At 32.1% G+C, this 16697-nt stretch overlaps 2 protein-coding genes and 1 long non-coding RNA gene across 4 annotated transcripts; 1 reads left to right on the top strand and 2 right to left on the bottom strand.

Moving 5' to 3' along the window:
* Positions 1–284: 284 nt before the first annotated feature.
* On the top strand, positions 285–1915 carry LOC128284065 (uncharacterized). Its single transcript, XR_008274378.1, has 2 exons — positions 285–589; positions 1725–1915. It is a non-coding gene; the product is annotated as an uncharacterized LOC128284065 (long non-coding RNA).
* Positions 1916–3702: 1787 nt separating this feature from the next.
* On the bottom strand, positions 3703–10290 carry LOC108474166 (uncharacterized). 2 transcript variants are annotated; one of them, XM_017776086.2, is made up of 7 exons: positions 9853–10290; positions 7743–7833; positions 6534–6649; positions 6281–6340; positions 6135–6200; positions 4222–4422; positions 3703–4138 (listed from the first exon to the last, which is right to left on the bottom strand). In XM_017776086.2, the coding sequence occupies exons 1-6, from the start codon at positions 9907–9909 to the stop codon at positions 4228–4230; spliced, it is 585 nt and encodes a 194-aa protein (XP_017631575.1). In that variant the 5' UTR covers positions 9910–10290; the 3' UTR covers positions 3703–4138; positions 4222–4227. The 2 variants fall into 2 exon arrangements, with proteins under 2 accessions (XP_017631575.1, XP_017631576.1); XM_017776087.2 differs by having other exon boundaries at positions 3703–3827.
* A 3175-nt stretch (positions 10291–13465) lies between these two features.
* LOC108471841 (FAS1 domain-containing protein SELMODRAFT_448915-like) lies at positions 13466–14203 on the bottom strand. Its single transcript, XM_017773395.1, has one exon. The coding sequence runs from the start codon at positions 14201–14203 to the stop codon at positions 13466–13468; it is 738 nt and encodes a 245-aa protein (XP_017628884.1).
* Between the last annotated feature and the right edge of the window lie 2494 nt (positions 14204–16697).

Below are 16697 nucleotides of genomic sequence, written 5' to 3'. Positions count from 1 at the left end.
TGGTAGCAACTGACTCGATAGATGCAATTGCTGATGTTGGCACATCCAATACTCCTCAAGCACCTATATTCACACAAGCTCAATATCAACAAATATTAAATTTTTTGAATAAGGAGTCTTTGGTAGCAGTTGTTGCAAGTTTGAGAGACTAGTTTGGCAAGTATCGTCCCGCCTTGTGAATGCATTTTGGACACTGGTGCCACCAACCACATGCTATCTAACTTTCAACATTTGGAATTTGCTGTTTCATGTGCATCATCTTCGTCTTGTGTCTGATTACTTACTAGCTCCTCGTCACCAATCACACACATTAGTTCTTGTACTATTTCTCCTGATATTAGATTAGCCAATGTGTTGTATATATACCAAACTTCCGTTATAATTTGCTTTCAATTTCTAAACTCACTAAAGACTTGCATTGTTTTGTTTCGTTTTATCCCTATTTTTGCATATTTCAGGATCACTCAAGTGGAAAGATAAAAGAGGATTGGTAAAGAGCAAGGTGGTCTGTACATCCTTCAACCTTCTCGAATTGTTTCTTCACCAACTTCAGCTTCAACTTTGTCACCAACTTCTACACCAACCGTGGGTAACATCTTATTTCGTACAACTACCACTACTGATTCTTCCTTACTCTGGCATTCCCATCTTGGTCATGCTTCTATTTGCATTTTTTCCAATAGTACTTCTATACTAAAATGTTTTGTATGCCCATTAGCAAAACAAACTAGATTGTCATTTCCAATAAGTAAAACTCGGGCTGAGGTAGTGTTTTCTCTTATTCATTTAGACTTGTGGGGTCCGTATAGGATTTCAACCCATAGTGGGCATAGATATTTCTTGACCATTGTAGATGATTTTACTTGTATGAGTTGGGTGCATCTTTTACGTTTAAAAAGTGATGTTCTTGTACAACTCTAGCAATTCTTTGTCATGATTTTCAGCTACACTGTTAAAACTATTTTAAGTGATAATGGATGTGAATTTTTTAAGACTGTGTAATGAATATTTTAGTCCCATGAGAATTATACATCAAAGTTTATGTACTCACACTCCACAGCAAAATGGGGTGGCCGAGCGTAAATATCGACATTTACTTGAAGTAGCTCAATTTTTAAAATTTCAGTCTAATATGCATTTTAAATTTTTGGGTGAGTGTGTCTTAGCAACCTGTTTTATCATTAATTATTTACCAACTCCTATTTTAGGTTAGAAAAGTTTTCTATAAGAAACTAGCTGATGTTCTTATTTAAGGGTTTCTGGTTGTCTTTGCTACGTTATCACACCTCATTATAGTGACAAATTTCGCCCAAAGCAATTCCGTCTATATTCATGGGGTATTCATTTTTCATGAAATCACTTTTCCAGTTAAATCTCTTTTTTTTCTTTCCTACATCCAATGATACCACTTTTCTTGAGATTGATAATTCACTTTCTCCTCTACCTAATATCATGGCTTCACCACCCGATTCACCATTTGTCATACTCGTTCCTCCACCTGATTCACCTATTGTGTCTTCATCACCTACATCTCATTAAGTCGTAATTTGCATCTCCCTAAACATCCACAATAGATGAAAGACTATGTTTATTCTAACCAATCCTCTGCTCCACTTGAATCAGGTCAGTATGCAATTTCTCATTTACCACATCATATTCATAGTTTTGCTGCTAACATCTCTGCTGTCCCTGAACCACAAACTTATTAAGAAGCCGTTTTGCAGTGCTATGACAAGTACTTGAAAGCAGCATTCAAAGAGGCAGCTACAAAATCAGGTCATCCAGAATGAGAATTACCAGACGATGTTGGGGCATACAATGACTCACCTAATTCAACTGAGATTTTTTGGATAAATGAACCCTCTATTTTATATAATATATTCTTAATTAAATAAAATATATTTTAAAATAAAAATGATAGTACTTTTTATTTTAAATAATACTAACGTAAGATTTTATAAGATTAACATAATTATATCAACGATAAGTAAAATATATGATTTATATTATATCTTATTATAAGATATTAAAATAGTTTCTGTTTGGATTAATCTAATAAATAAATCATTATAGCTTTCTACAGAACCATGTTTTTCATAAGTTGATGTATTCAATCTCTAATCTATGAAACTGAAGAACAGTAACCATGATAATAAAACAACATAATATTTCATAAAATAATGTATAAAACAATATCTTATTTTATTTAAATAATTGTGGATTGTATTAAAAAAAATGACTCGGATTAATCATATGCCCAGAGCTAGCAGAGGATTAGAGTTGTGAAGAGGATTTGGTCCTTCCGGAGTTTCTCTTTTCACAATGATGTTTAAACCACTAGGTGTCAACGGAGGATTAGAGTTATGAATAGGATTTGGTCCTCCCGGAGTTTCTCTCTTCACAATGACATTAAAACCACTAAGTGCTAGCAGAGGATTAGAATTACGAATTGGATTTGATCCTCCTAAAGTTTCTCTCTTCATGATGATGTTTAAACCACTAGGTGCCAACAGAGGATTAGAATTATGAAGAGGATTTGGATCTCCCGGGGTTTCTCTCTTCACAATGATATTAAAACCACCATGTGCCAGCAGAGGATTAGAGTTATGAAGAGGATTTAGTCCTCCTAGAGTTTATCTCTTCACAATGATGTTTAAACCACTAGGTGCCAACGGAAGATTAGAAATATGAAGAGGATTTGGACCTCTCGGAGCTTCTCTCTTCACAATGACATTAAAACCACTAAGTGCTAGTGGAGGATTAGAGTTATGAAGAGGATTTGGTCCTCCCGGAGTTTCTTTCTTTATGATGACATTTTTAATGGCAGAATGGTCATGAAGAGGATTGGATCTTTCGAGTGTCAAAACCCTTCTATCAAATTTTTGTGCTTCAAAAATCATGAATAACATAGATAAAATCATGAAAATCTACGACGACTCTATTTTAACAGTCATTTTTAGTTTAAAAAGGAAGAATGAGTTATGATAAAAGGATAGTCTCATACATCATATTTATATGAGCAAATTTTCAATTAGAATCTCATTGTTTAAACAGCAATGATACCTAATAATAATGATTTTAGATATAATTTCCATAAATTAATTATCTAACATATATGAAAATATTTGATGTTTCTATTTTGCAATATTTCTTTAAAATAGTTAGTTCATTCATTTATGAAAATAATATTTGATGTTGTCTTTTATGAAAATATGACAATTCATTCATCAATTTTAATTAGCAACACCTACACCCATGTTTTTTTTCTTTATTTTTAGACACAAAATTGGAAATTTATAAATAAATTTGAGGTGTATTTGAAAATTTTGGTTGAAAAACTAAAATAACTGAAATCCATTATTTTATGATTTCAAATTTATAATCATATCAATTCACAAACAATTCTTTAATAAAAATCTTAAGCTTTTTTATTAGTACAAATTCAAATAGGATATAGAGACATTACTTTAATTTTCATTTTCTGTCAAAATGCATTAAATAAGAATGAAATTTAATTTAATAAAAGATTTAAGGTATAATAACAAATTTAATCCTTAAAATTTACATTTTCATTTTAATCTTTATCAATTTAACCTTTATTTTTGGCTAAAGTCAACTTCAACCTTACAAAGGAGTCGACTAGAGTCGAATTTACCCATTATCTAAACGTTGAATTATTAAATATAGCAAGTAGGGCTGACCTGATATAATGTATAATAATTTTACTTTACATACGATTAGCATAGTTCATACAATCATCTTTAAAAGGCGATAATCGTATCCGACGAAAATTCCAGAAACCAAGCATTGCAACCTCAAATTCTTGACTGAAAAAACAAAAGAAAACTCAAAATGACAATCATTTTCCACTTTATATGAGTTTTATGGGTCAATAATCTAAATATCCCTGGTAAGCAAATGAAATTCATTTGATGTAATACCTGCCTTTTTTAATATGCACACGTTGGTAGAAACTCACTCATCTAAGTGCCATATAAGATGCAAGGGGAAACACCCCCCCACTAGACTTTCATCAGCTTTTAGACTAAACCGATTAAAAAAAAAAACACTTCGATTACAACATCGAACTTCCTAGTGATTTAAACACGGCTTACAAGCTTCAATGATGATGATGCATCTGGGAATGAAGTTGTCAAGAATCATTTTCTTGTTTACGAGCTCCGTTTTAATGGGAATATAGGCAAGAGAAGGGGTTGGAACCTGTGTTTATGAGAATGATGATGAACCTATCGATGAATATCCAGCAGCTCTCATTGCCTTGAGCGTACTGGCTAACCAGTCCAAGCCTTCATAGAGACCATCTCCTCTAAGTGCACAAGTACCTTGTATGTGCCATTTTCGGTTCTTCAGATCAAAAAGGCCTAATCCTTCACATACTTCCATTGGAGTCATTGCTCCTTTCTGGAAAGAGAAAACACAAAATCAGATAAACTGAAAGAGACATTTTTGTAAGGGAACTTTGATGCATGCATCATAGTACAAGGAAAAGCAAATAATGGTTGATTTAGTTCAACTAGCAAGCTCGAAAAAATAAGCGTGCAAGACTGCAGTTTTCATCTCAATTATTCAGCCAAAGCAAAATGGGAGAAGGAAGAGGTAAGAAAAACTAGCCCTTTTCATCTGTCACGAAAACAAGCTTAACGGAATGATGAATGCTAAAAGGATTAGATATTGATGCTCAGTCCTACACAATCGATCTCCACATTACATCATTAGTAGTAATGTGAGAACGGAGAATAACAACACGATATCCATACAAAAGAGCCATTGAATTTTAAGCCAGGAAGCAAAATGAACTTCAGCGTTAGCCTACAATCTAGCTTCACGGATTTTACTTTCGCCCAAAAACAGAACTACAATAAATGTTTCTATATGTATTTTGGTTATCCATTCGCTAAGCATTGCTTGTTATAGGGGAATTCCAACTCCGCCAAATCCATTGTTTAACCAAATTTATTAGGATAAAAACACATTTAAGAGGGCAACAATCTCCCATGCCACCTAGATCTCATTTTACCTTGGATGTACATATTATACCAAAAAGTACACAAGGAAAGAGAGCCATTGATATAGTTGAGACAATCTAACTAGAAATTCATGTTACAACCAGCAAATGCTAGAAAATACGGGGGCAAATAGTATTGATACAGGTCTCTAACAGGATAAAACACATGCTAAGATCACATGAATATCTTGATACTATTAATGAAAATGTATCATTGTTCTAGGCAAATATCACAAAAACCAAACAGGTCAAAATTTAATCAAACAGAAGTAATGATACTCTCACAACAACCTGGTCCACATATATATGCTGCGTCTTCTAGCAGAGAACTCTAGAAAACTCATGTGTCATAATTTCATCCAACCAAAAAGCAACACTACAATAGTGTTTACTGTTTAGTCCAAGGAATTAAAGCAGCCATGCTGCACTTTCACATGCTTTTTCCATATTATGCCAAAGATGATCAATTTTGAGGCAATCAAAGTTTTCAGACAATGGTAAAATGACGCCTTCTTGAAGTAGAAAAAAGTTAAGGGGAATGAGAGAGCAAGGGGAACTTTGATAAGGACCCTTGGTTGAAGGATTTACAGTTCATACAGTGAATGAAGTCATCAAACATGCAGCTATATACAAGAGCCACATTTTATCAATATTGAACAATGAAGTAAGGTTTTGTTCATAGATCTTCAAAGGTAAGATGTAAATCACTATGATAAGCAGACATGTTAAACTATATTGAAGAGCACAGAGCATAAGTAAGTTCGAATTCTATGCACATAAAAATATGCAACATTACTAATGCTATCCATGTGTTACAATTGTAAATGCTATTAAAGTGTCAGTTTCTTTGCTGCTATTAATCTTTTGCAAAATTGCATGAGGAAAATAACCAAAAGACTGTTATGTCAGATTAAGCAACATTGCATGTCTTGTTCTCAACAGTTCACTTTTCCATTACATGTGAGAAAGTAAAATAACCAAAAGATTGTTATGTCAGATTACTAAAAATTGCATGCTTTTGTTCTGAATAGTTCATCTAGCAGATACCACAAGCACTTTGCAATGTATACAGAAAAACACAGGTCCAAAACAACTACACAAAACATACCATGTCCTGTTTGTTGGCGAACACCAAGATGACACTGTTGAGCATAAATGGATCATTGATAATAGTCTGAAAGAACATAAAGAGAAAATTAGACAAATATTAAGCCCAAATGCTTAACAAGTTTCTGTACCTTCTAAATTTACAACCTGAAATTCATTTTTAGCTTTCCCAATCCTCTCTCGGTCCAAGGAATCAACAACGTAGATCTGAACAGAAATATGTATTAGAGAGAGAGATGAATAGCTTATCTTTTCAATCAGTAGTGAAGAACGGAGTAAAATCACTTTAACAAATAAAATCTTTCAGTTTTGACAAATTAACAAAACAATCAGAAGAACAATTGGAGGGTGAAAATGTATTCCATTTTTTTAAGAGGAGAGAGAGAGCGCTAATTATCACCAATCCATCTGTGTTATTAAAGTAGTGCCTCCAGAGTGGCCTTAGTTTCTCTTGTCCACCAACATCCCAAACTGTAAACATCACATTCTTATATTGAACTTTCTCCACATTGAATCCTGAAGGAGACATCAATAAGAACTCATTACTCATATCAACTTGTCTATCCACCTCAAGGAAAAAAAGTTAATAAATCCAATTTAAAGCCAAAATTTCAACCAAAGATTATGTGAGGAATAGAAAAATGGGCCATAACACTAATCAATGATCTATGTCAAAATTAAATTTTGAGGAAAAAAATTGATTCAGCGAATATAGAAGGAAAATAAATTAAACAAAAAGAAAAATCTAATCAATGATATATCTAATACACACTGAATCAGAGTTCACAAAACTCAATTACTTTGTTCACAAAGCACCTATAGGGACGAAGACTAGAGAAGCACGGTTTCTCTATCCCAAACAACAACCACATTGCTGTACAAAGCAGGTGCATGACACAGTCAGGGAACTTTATAAAATCAGTTAATACTTGTTATTGAAGACTTGAAGTGAGTCTAAACTCATCAGTAATGCAAGACAACAGAACAACTAGAATGATAATTTATTACTGAATTAATATTTCCTTAAACTATACAGTCCCTTGAATAGTGATTTGGCCAACTAGGAAAAATAATCTTATCATAAGGGCCCACTAGTCCACTCTGACAGATTTGCTAGTTTTATTCAGATTTGATGTAGCATTTTGAGAAAAAAAAAAAGTGAATTAGTTTTAGCGTTATGGTTTTAGTCCTTCCTGAAGTGGAACCTTGCATGCCAATTTTAGTGAACATTAGGACTGAGAATGTGTCAAACAAAAGCAAGCTTATATGGATGGAGGATCTGGGTGTATAGGTTGAAACCTTTTTTTTCTCATGCCTAAAGCTATTATTGATAGCGGGCATTTTACGGGGGGTGCGGGGGAATCCTACGCTGGCAAGGCCAATCTATCAGGCTATATAGTAGGCCAGGCAAGAAGGATATAGGGCTAAGAGAGACTTTTCTTTCCTTGGGATTTCAGATCCAATGCCAGTTAGAGTTCTAGTTCCATTCTCCCAGTGAGGACCCAAAGGAAAAAAAAAAGAAGGAAAAGAAAGAACAGCAAAATACAAGAGTCTCAATCATATAGTTAACCGTTTCTAAAATCAAGTTATTATAGACTAAGTTGCCTACCAATAGTGGGGACAGTTGATAAAACTTCTCCAATGTGCAACTTGTACAATATAGTTGTTTTTCCAGCTGCATCAAGGCCAAGCATCACAACCTGAACCAGTTCCAGAAAATCACAACGAGAAAGGAGAATATAAAGTGATTTTTTTAATAAAAAATAAAAGGTGAACTGTACTGGTATCTAATTGCAAGAGTAAACATAAAGTAGAAGAACCTTCAATAATAGACTGAGATAAATAATAGCATGCCCAGATGTGGTACAGAAAAGAGTAAGACATGTGAATTATGCTACTACCTAAATTCAGAAATCTGAATCAATGTACTAATATGTCAAAAGTGCACTGGCTTGGATCCTAGTTTCTAAGGTGAACTCATATCAAAACAGTATCTCTCAAGTTAGGGGAAAAACGGATAATACAAATATAAACTGATCAGAATTATAACTCATCTCTATTGGTCCTTCTAAGATATCTACCATAGAACCTAATTTCAACAAATGAGTAAATTAAGTCACATTTTGACTTCAATGATTCTCAGGACTCTAATTTCTAGGGTGAACTCATATCAAAACATTATCTCCAGAGTTAAAAACAAAAAAAGGTCAATACATATTTAAACTGATCAGCATTATAATTCATATATATGTTTGATTCATCAATGAATATCTAGCATGGCACCTAAACTCAACAAACAAGTAAATTAAGCAACTTTTCGACTTCAATCATTCGCAGGTTCATAGCATTATTTACTATTTCTAAATTTTCTAACATAGTCTAATGACAATGCAAAATATCAACTAAGCATTCTATTATATATTGCCCCGTAGTAACAACATATTAAGATATTATTCAACCACAAAATAAACATAGGACAAAGCATGAACCATATAAAGGCATTACAAACCTTTTCAGGAATGCATCAAATCCTATACAATATCATTGTACATTTAGCATAACTTCATGTTGCACGGATACAGACGAATAAGATAACTAATTCAGGAATAAATTCAAAAATAAATACTTTACTGAGCAATTTCCAGATAAGTACGTTAGAATAACATGTTCCCTTTGCATTGGCTAGAATACTAGTGTAACAGAATTCTTATCATCTTCCATGGCAAGGAACTGCCAAGAAAGATTTGATGCACTGATGATGACAACTAATCAACAAAGTTTAATATTTCTTATAACAATATCAAACTAGATAGTTAAAGGGGAAAAGTGACAACATTAAGTAGAATATTTTGCTTCACAAGAAGACTTTTGCCCCAAAAAGAAAAACATAAACCATAATTTGATGCATATGGGATCTCGACAAATGAAAAAGTCTGGCAATTTCGAACATTCTAGTTCTACATTATTGAATGTACATCCTATTATAATAGAACTCAAAATCAGAGAAAATATCTATGTTCTGAACATTAGCAAATAGATGCTGAGCCTTACCAAGAGTAAAAGATAACAAAGGTAAATCAGGTTACTCAACTTCTCAACATAACTTAGGAGGACATTATACAATTGTCGTGTTTTTCATTTATCTCATTCAAGAAAGAGCAAGCTATAACAAATACTAAAGTGTGAACACATTTGGGATTCATTTTCTTTTCTACAACCAACGTGATAAAAGAAAATACCTGCAGCATACAACTCAATCAATGACAGAAAACACCTGCATTTCCCACTTCCATTTCATTGAACAAAACAAAAGATTGAATTTTCGATGCAATAGACAACGGCACTCAATATGATACAAACACATTCCTCAAAACACCCAAAAGTGAAAATTTGTTCTATGCAACAAAAATCTTAGTACAATCACGTATTTCTACATTAGAGGTTGACCCGTATCTATTCACAGAATTCATTGAAAATATATAGCTAAATTCACAGACATCTAGCTGACTTTAATGGGATATAAGATCTTCAGCAAAACTACCCTATAATATCCATGTCAAGAACTTTTCTTCAACTCCACATTAATTATAAAACCATATTATATAGGGTACAAGAAAAAAGAACCCTAACGATGATCAACTTTCAGTTAATATAACTAAACGAGATGCAAATGGCCAATTATCAACAAAACAAAAGAAATAAAGAGAGATTGAAAATACCCTCATCTCTGAGTTACCGAAAAAGGTATCGAAGAGCTTGCGAAAAGCTTGACCCATCCTTTTAAATTGTCGATTAAAATGGATACTGAATTTAGAATTTTTTTCCCCTTTTTTTGTTTTTGGGTTTCTGTTTTTTCTCTCTCCACAAGAAACTTGAGGATTTGGGGTTATCAGAGAGAGCAATTTCAAGCAGGAAAAAATTTTAAAAAATAAAAATAAAAAATGGGTCTGGTTTTTTTTTCTTGCTAATGATAGAAATGATGGGTTTTATAGCAATGAGAATAAGGAAAGAAAGGAAAAAGAAAGGGAAAGGAAAGCGTTGAAAGAGAGAAAGGGAAGGTTTCGTGGTGAAAGTAGAATGGACATATTCAATTTCATTTTTGTTTTGTTTATATGCTTTTAAGGGGTGGGACTGAACTGTGAGGAAACTTCCATGGTTTTTTATTATAATTTTCTTCTAACAAAATAGTCATAGGCATATACTATATTGCAAAGAATAGTCAATACATGTACATCATTCAAACAAGTACAACTTACATCTTATGACCTAGTATATGATTTTTCACTCATGACTCTCGGTATTTAGTAACTAATAAAGTTATTGTTTATTTGGGTGCGAGAAGGTTATTCTTATTCAAGATATTCACGAAATATGATAGAGGTTGATTAACGAAATTTGACATATTCATCTCCTACTCAATTCGCAAACAAGTTAGATTTCAAGTTTACTTTTCAAAAATATAAGTTTTCAAACTTTTTATGCATACTTACTATTCAGTTTTAGGTCATTTGCCAATGTACTTACTTACCCTCCTCATACGATTGTTGAGTGTACCATAGTATTTTATATCTCAACAATCACTTTTTTGCACTTTTGATTCGCTAGAGCTATTTCTTCACATATAGCTTTTGCTTTCAAGCTCTTTTGAATAGATACCTTTCAAAAATGACACCAATAAGTGTACTTACAATTCCTTATCACCATTTGTATCCCAACAATTTTATTTTTCTCATTATAAGCTTCAATATAATTCACTTTCACCCAATCCACTTCCAATGTTGACCATAATTCCATCACAAACCTCTTACCTATCAACATTCTTCTTCCATTTCCAATATAGCTATTACCTTCTGAATTTTTCTTGTTACTTGGTTTTAACTCTTTCTTTTGAAACACAACTTGACACCTACTTTCCTAATAGTCTAACATGCATGACTAATCAATACTAAAGCTCTAGTCATTGTCTTACCTCTAAATTCTTTGAAAGTAAATACAAAGATAAGCCACTCATTTAAATATTCTTAAACCACAACAATGAGAGATATTAGACTAAAAGGCCTTAATAGTGTATGTAAATTAACAATGATCATGATGGGTAGGCATCACCGAGGTGAATTGGTTTTATGGTAATAATGGTAGCCACAGTAAATGGGTGCAAAAGGGATATTTAGAAGTAAGCCTAAGAGGCAAGGGAACCACAATGCTTGTGGTAATCATGGTGGTCTTGTTATAGAGGGAGAATGAGCTTTTTGACATGGGTTATTGAGGTGAGGAGGTCGTGATGACCAAGTTGGAAAAAGCTATTAGGCATGAGTCACCATGATACTCGAGGTGAAAAGGACCAGTAGGAGTGGTTCACATTGGTGATCAATATGGCCATGGTACGAGGACCATTGTACCGTGGTAGATCGATGCCTTATCGTTGGTCGTTATGTAGAGACTATGGTGACCATGGTAAATAATGTGCTCTTTGGAGAGGTCTCAGTCTTGTGAAGGTCTTCATAATGGTATAGATCCCCTCGGTAAAGTTTACTATAGTGTAAGTTTTATGGTGATGTAGGACTCAGGGATGTTGTATCTTTAGCGAAAATTTTCTAGGTGATGACATATTTTAATGGTGGTCTTTACGATGACAAAAGTCTCTTTAGTGAAGACTCTTTTAATGGTGCTTCTTTAGGTGGAGTTCTCCAAAATGAGGACTCCTTTAGTGATGTTCCTTTGGTGGAGTTCTTTGTGGGTAAAAACTCATTTGGAGATGATCCCTTGGTAGGATTCTTCTAGTTAGGAGGCCTTCTGGGTGGTGAAGATCTCTTTGGTTCAAGCTTTCATATCAGTGGCCAACAAACTTGCAAGGCAAACACTAGTTAGAAGATGTCGAAGATTTTTCTTAATGTGCACTCTGACACTCAAGTCAAATATTTTCCAATTAAGCATAAAGATTTTGAAACTTGCAGTAATGTATTTGAGAACTTCCTTCTCTAGCCCTTGTTATCTAGGACTTCATATTGGTTTCCTCTGTTGGGTGCTTGGGTGTCATGCGGTGGCTACTCAGTAGAGGTGTAAGGTTCTTCCTATAATTAAACTTCATCTAATTTTGATCATTGAGGTGTATGTGTTAGGATCAAGTGCCTTATGTTTAGTATATTAGTCATTTTATATTTGTAATTTTTCGAACAACTTGGTTTAAATAAAATCCCATAATATATTAAATTATTTGTATTTTTTCTCAACAGTTTTTGCATATAAAGTAAAATGTAAACAAATATTGGCTCATTGATTATCTAATATTTAAATATACTAAGTTGTATTATGCGTCGGATCATAATGTGATAAGACAACTTGTATTAGTAAATAATCTAAACAGCTCTTAATCTAATCGACATTGAGAAAATCAATTGAAAAATTATTGTGACATCTATCAAATCCAATTAGGGAGATGTTTTGTCTTGGACATCGGAGTGAATGACTCCCAGAAGATAGAGACATAGATGTCTTTATCTGGACTAACAATACATCAGATAGAATCTAATTTGAATTCATCTTGAATCCATTTATGAATTTATTCACTTATGACATTCATAGTGTGGCATACCTTAATCCTGAGTGAATGATGAACTATATATGCGTGACTCATATACTTTGATGTAGTAAAAGTTTAAGTCAAATAGATAAGGAACTGAAAGCTCGTACGTTGGGTATATGACTTTTGCATGATGTACTTTTGCATGATGTAGTATCATTCCATAATAGTAGAATTGTAACCTTATAAGAGTCAATAGTATCATCCCATTGGTATTACATGATTGATGAAAAAGGAACGTGATTATGGGTCATTTGGCATAAGACAAATTATTTAATTACTATGTGTTACTAATTGACTTTTTCATATCGGAAGATGTAATGGAAACCATGAGATAAAAACGATCATATTGAGAGGAAAAATTTTGTCCCAAAGAGATTAATGATATCCCATGAGTGTAAAATACTTAAGACAAGGTTATTGGATGAACACTTAATAAGTAGGTTTCATAATGATATATAATAAATGAGAGTTTAGCCATGGTACTATAATGAAATGACTTTGTAATTAAATAAGTTGTAATTAATAAGTGGAAAGCCAAAACTTAATTATAAATTATTTGAGGTCTAATTATATATGTCTAATTAGTTCCTCTACTAACTCGAGATAACTCATACAAGTTATTATAAAAAAAATACACAATAAATTGAAATAAGGTTTACTAGAATATTGCTCACATACATATGCATTAATTTTCAAACATTTAATCTTAAAACTATTGCCAACAATTTCACCAAATACTTATCAACTTTTCAAATGGAAACACCAATCATTAGTGGTACCAAAATGGTAGCCATTGATTTCAACATTTTTCTACCTAATGATAACTTTGAAGACCCAGAAATATGTTGGCTACTATCAGCCGGTAATGGGGCAGGCACCGGAAAATCATCTTCAGGGGAAGAAAAAAATGGGACTGGTGATGGAGGTGGTGGTGGCAATAAAGGTGATGGGGCCACCAGAGAAGGTGGTGGTGGTACAGGAACCATGGTGTTAGAGCAAGTATGTAGAGATATATTACTTTCAGGGTTTAACACCCCATCGATACCATGGCACCGGATGGACGACCCGACAGTACATATATTCGGGCTAATGATTTTAACATTGTTGAGGACAAAAGTTCTTCGACCACCGCCATTCGAGACATTCATCAAGTACTCCGGCATTAAACTGGGAAGAACCGAACCCGTCGGGATATATAAAAGATGCTCGAAAATCAATGGTGAAGGGATTGAATGACGATGCAAGAAGCTGGAAACCGCGTTATCTGGGATTACCGTTTTTGACAACATCCGATCATTGGGCATTAAAAAAGTTACGTTAGCAAGGAACTTTGGGTCAAGGGGCAACATGTTGAGCAACATTACAAATGTGAAGTAATTGGCTTTTTGCATCTCTTCCATGGCAAGACGGAGATCTTGATCGTCCTTTGGTGGAAGGTTCGTTGAAGATATTGATTTGGATTGTGCTGCCATTAGAAGAGCAAACATTGTGAGTATTGTGTGAGTTGCCATCAGCTTGATGGTCATTTGGGGGTGATGATATGAGTAAATTTTTCATGGGAATTTTTTCGGGTGGTGTTATAAAGGGAAACATTGTTAATTACGTAATTGTTGGGACATGCTTATGTGGTGCCTCAACCACTTACCTCACACTCCCTTCATGCTTATATGGTTTTAGACTTAATCTCTTTTGATGCTTGTAAAAAGCATTGGTTATTGTCTTTAAAGTGACGTCATAGATTTTAAAAAAAAAAGCAAATTTAAGATTCGATCAATATGTAAATTTATTATTAGTTGAACATAGTTGATCGATTTTCATGTAACCCTAATTGTATAATAGATTATCAATAAAAAAATTTCACATAACCACTTTAACGATAACAAACAATGATGTTATTAATTTAGATATATCAATATAACATTATAAAAGTAAAGGATCAAATAATGACAATTTAAAAATAGAGATTAAATCTCTAATTTTAGCATAGTAGATGGACTAAACCATAGTTAGTCTTTCTAAAAATGTCAAAATATGTTGTGTATTCTTGTATTTTGGTAAAGTTCAAGATTTAAGTTCCATAAAATTAAATTTTCTTACTTTTTATTTAAAAATTTTGGGAAAGGATTCATTTATCTGAGTAGAACTAACACCGTTTAAAACTCTTTTGTAACTTTTTCAATTATTGACATTTAAAAATCCAATTGTTATATTTCATGTTTCATTCATGAAGATTATGCAAGTCAAGTTTAAAGTAAAGAAAATTATATTAGCTATTTGTTTTATGTAAAGCAAAACTTCAACAATTAAATATATATTAATATAAACAATATTTCAGATCGATATAATAGAGATATTGGATCATTCAAAATTTTACATGCATGATAAATATAATTATGTTGATAAACTTAACGGTTGAATTGTTAAAACATCAATCATAGAAAAAGTTATGAAAGCGTGTAAAAACATGTTAGTTTTACATTGATGTAAATGGATATCTCCCCAAAATTATAATCTAATAATTAATATTGTTAATACTTTGTATCAATTTTGCCAACTTAGCATATTTATTTATATGTTTACTAAGATTAAAATGGTCTTAAAAGGCATTAGATTAAAATATATGTAAATATAATAAAAACTTTAAATTATTAAAATTATATTTGTATTAAATAATAAAACTAGAATTACATTTCGATTAAATAATAATTAAAATTTTTATTTATATTTAATATATAATAAAAATGTCAATAATCTACCAAATAATTTTTTTCTATTTATATTTTTATTAAATTATATTAACTAAATATAATAATTATATATTTAATTATTTAATATCATAAACAATTATAATATTGATTGTAACCTACCTACTATTAAAGCAATACCTATTGCATGAGATCTCTTAATTAAAGATTGAGAAGTTGGCTTATTCTGACACATATGTAGTGTGATTAAAATTTAAATTGAGGTTAGTTGAGATAAATTATATTATTAAAGAAAAATAATATCAGTAAGTATTAGATAATGGGAAGGTACATTGTATTTTTAAGAAGAGACGTAAGTTTGAAACTTGGAGATAATATTGTTGGAGGAATCACAAACTTCATACATAAATGTTAGCATAAATAATGATTTACAATATAGAGCAGGGAAAAAGATAGAACGTAAATACCTCCAGTCATTGTCTGAACCAAATGCCAAAATCTAAATGTTGTGACACCATTGGCAAGCACGTCAAACCACCAACGAGGACGTCAAATTTAACTGTATGAAAAATTAAAAACACTAGATGGAATATTTTTGTTTTTTGATTTTTTAATGTTTAGGGACCTTAAGCTAAGTTGGTATTTATAGTAGTGGTTCTCTATAAAAACTCATCAACTACATGTCCCACTATCACACAAACAAATGTGTGAAAGTAGTGGGCAACAAAACGTGGGGCCATTCCCATGAACCAAAAAACAGTTCCAACAATTAATCATAAAACAGACATGGAGAATATCTAAAAGAAAAAAAAGTAAAAAAAAATATTATTTTTTCAAGTCTGTTTTACAGTCTATATTTAAGGTTCGTAATTGTCTCTCCTAATAATGTTGACTCCAATGTTCAAACTAACGTCTCCCCTTAGAAATGCAATGTGACTTACCATTACACTAAATAATTAGTAAAGAAAATAATTTTGAATATTTTTTTGAATTAATTTACTTAGCTAAGATAAAATTTTATATATTTATATTTGTGTTTTTTTCCATATATTTATATACCCTAATAATTTATTTTATTTTTACATATTCTTATAATATTCTTTTAACATGATCAAGTGGTTTATTGATAAGGATATTGAAATTCAGCTCTTCTTGGTTTGGTTATGGATGCAAATTTTGAAAGTGAACCTTAGAAATTAAAACGGTAAATTACACTTAAGGTTATTAAACTATTAGTAAATAAAAGTTTGAATAGTTCAATCATTATTTTGTAACT

Source organism: Gossypium arboreum, chromosome 11 (assembly GCF_025698485.1).
Source record: "Gossypium arboreum isolate Shixiya-1 chromosome 11, ASM2569848v2, whole genome shotgun sequence".
In the NCBI taxonomy this organism is placed as follows: domain Eukaryota; kingdom Viridiplantae; phylum Streptophyta; class Magnoliopsida; order Malvales; family Malvaceae; genus Gossypium; species Gossypium arboreum.
Note: the sequence above shows the minus strand (reverse complement) of the source record. Positions and strands in the feature narration are given on the sequence as shown.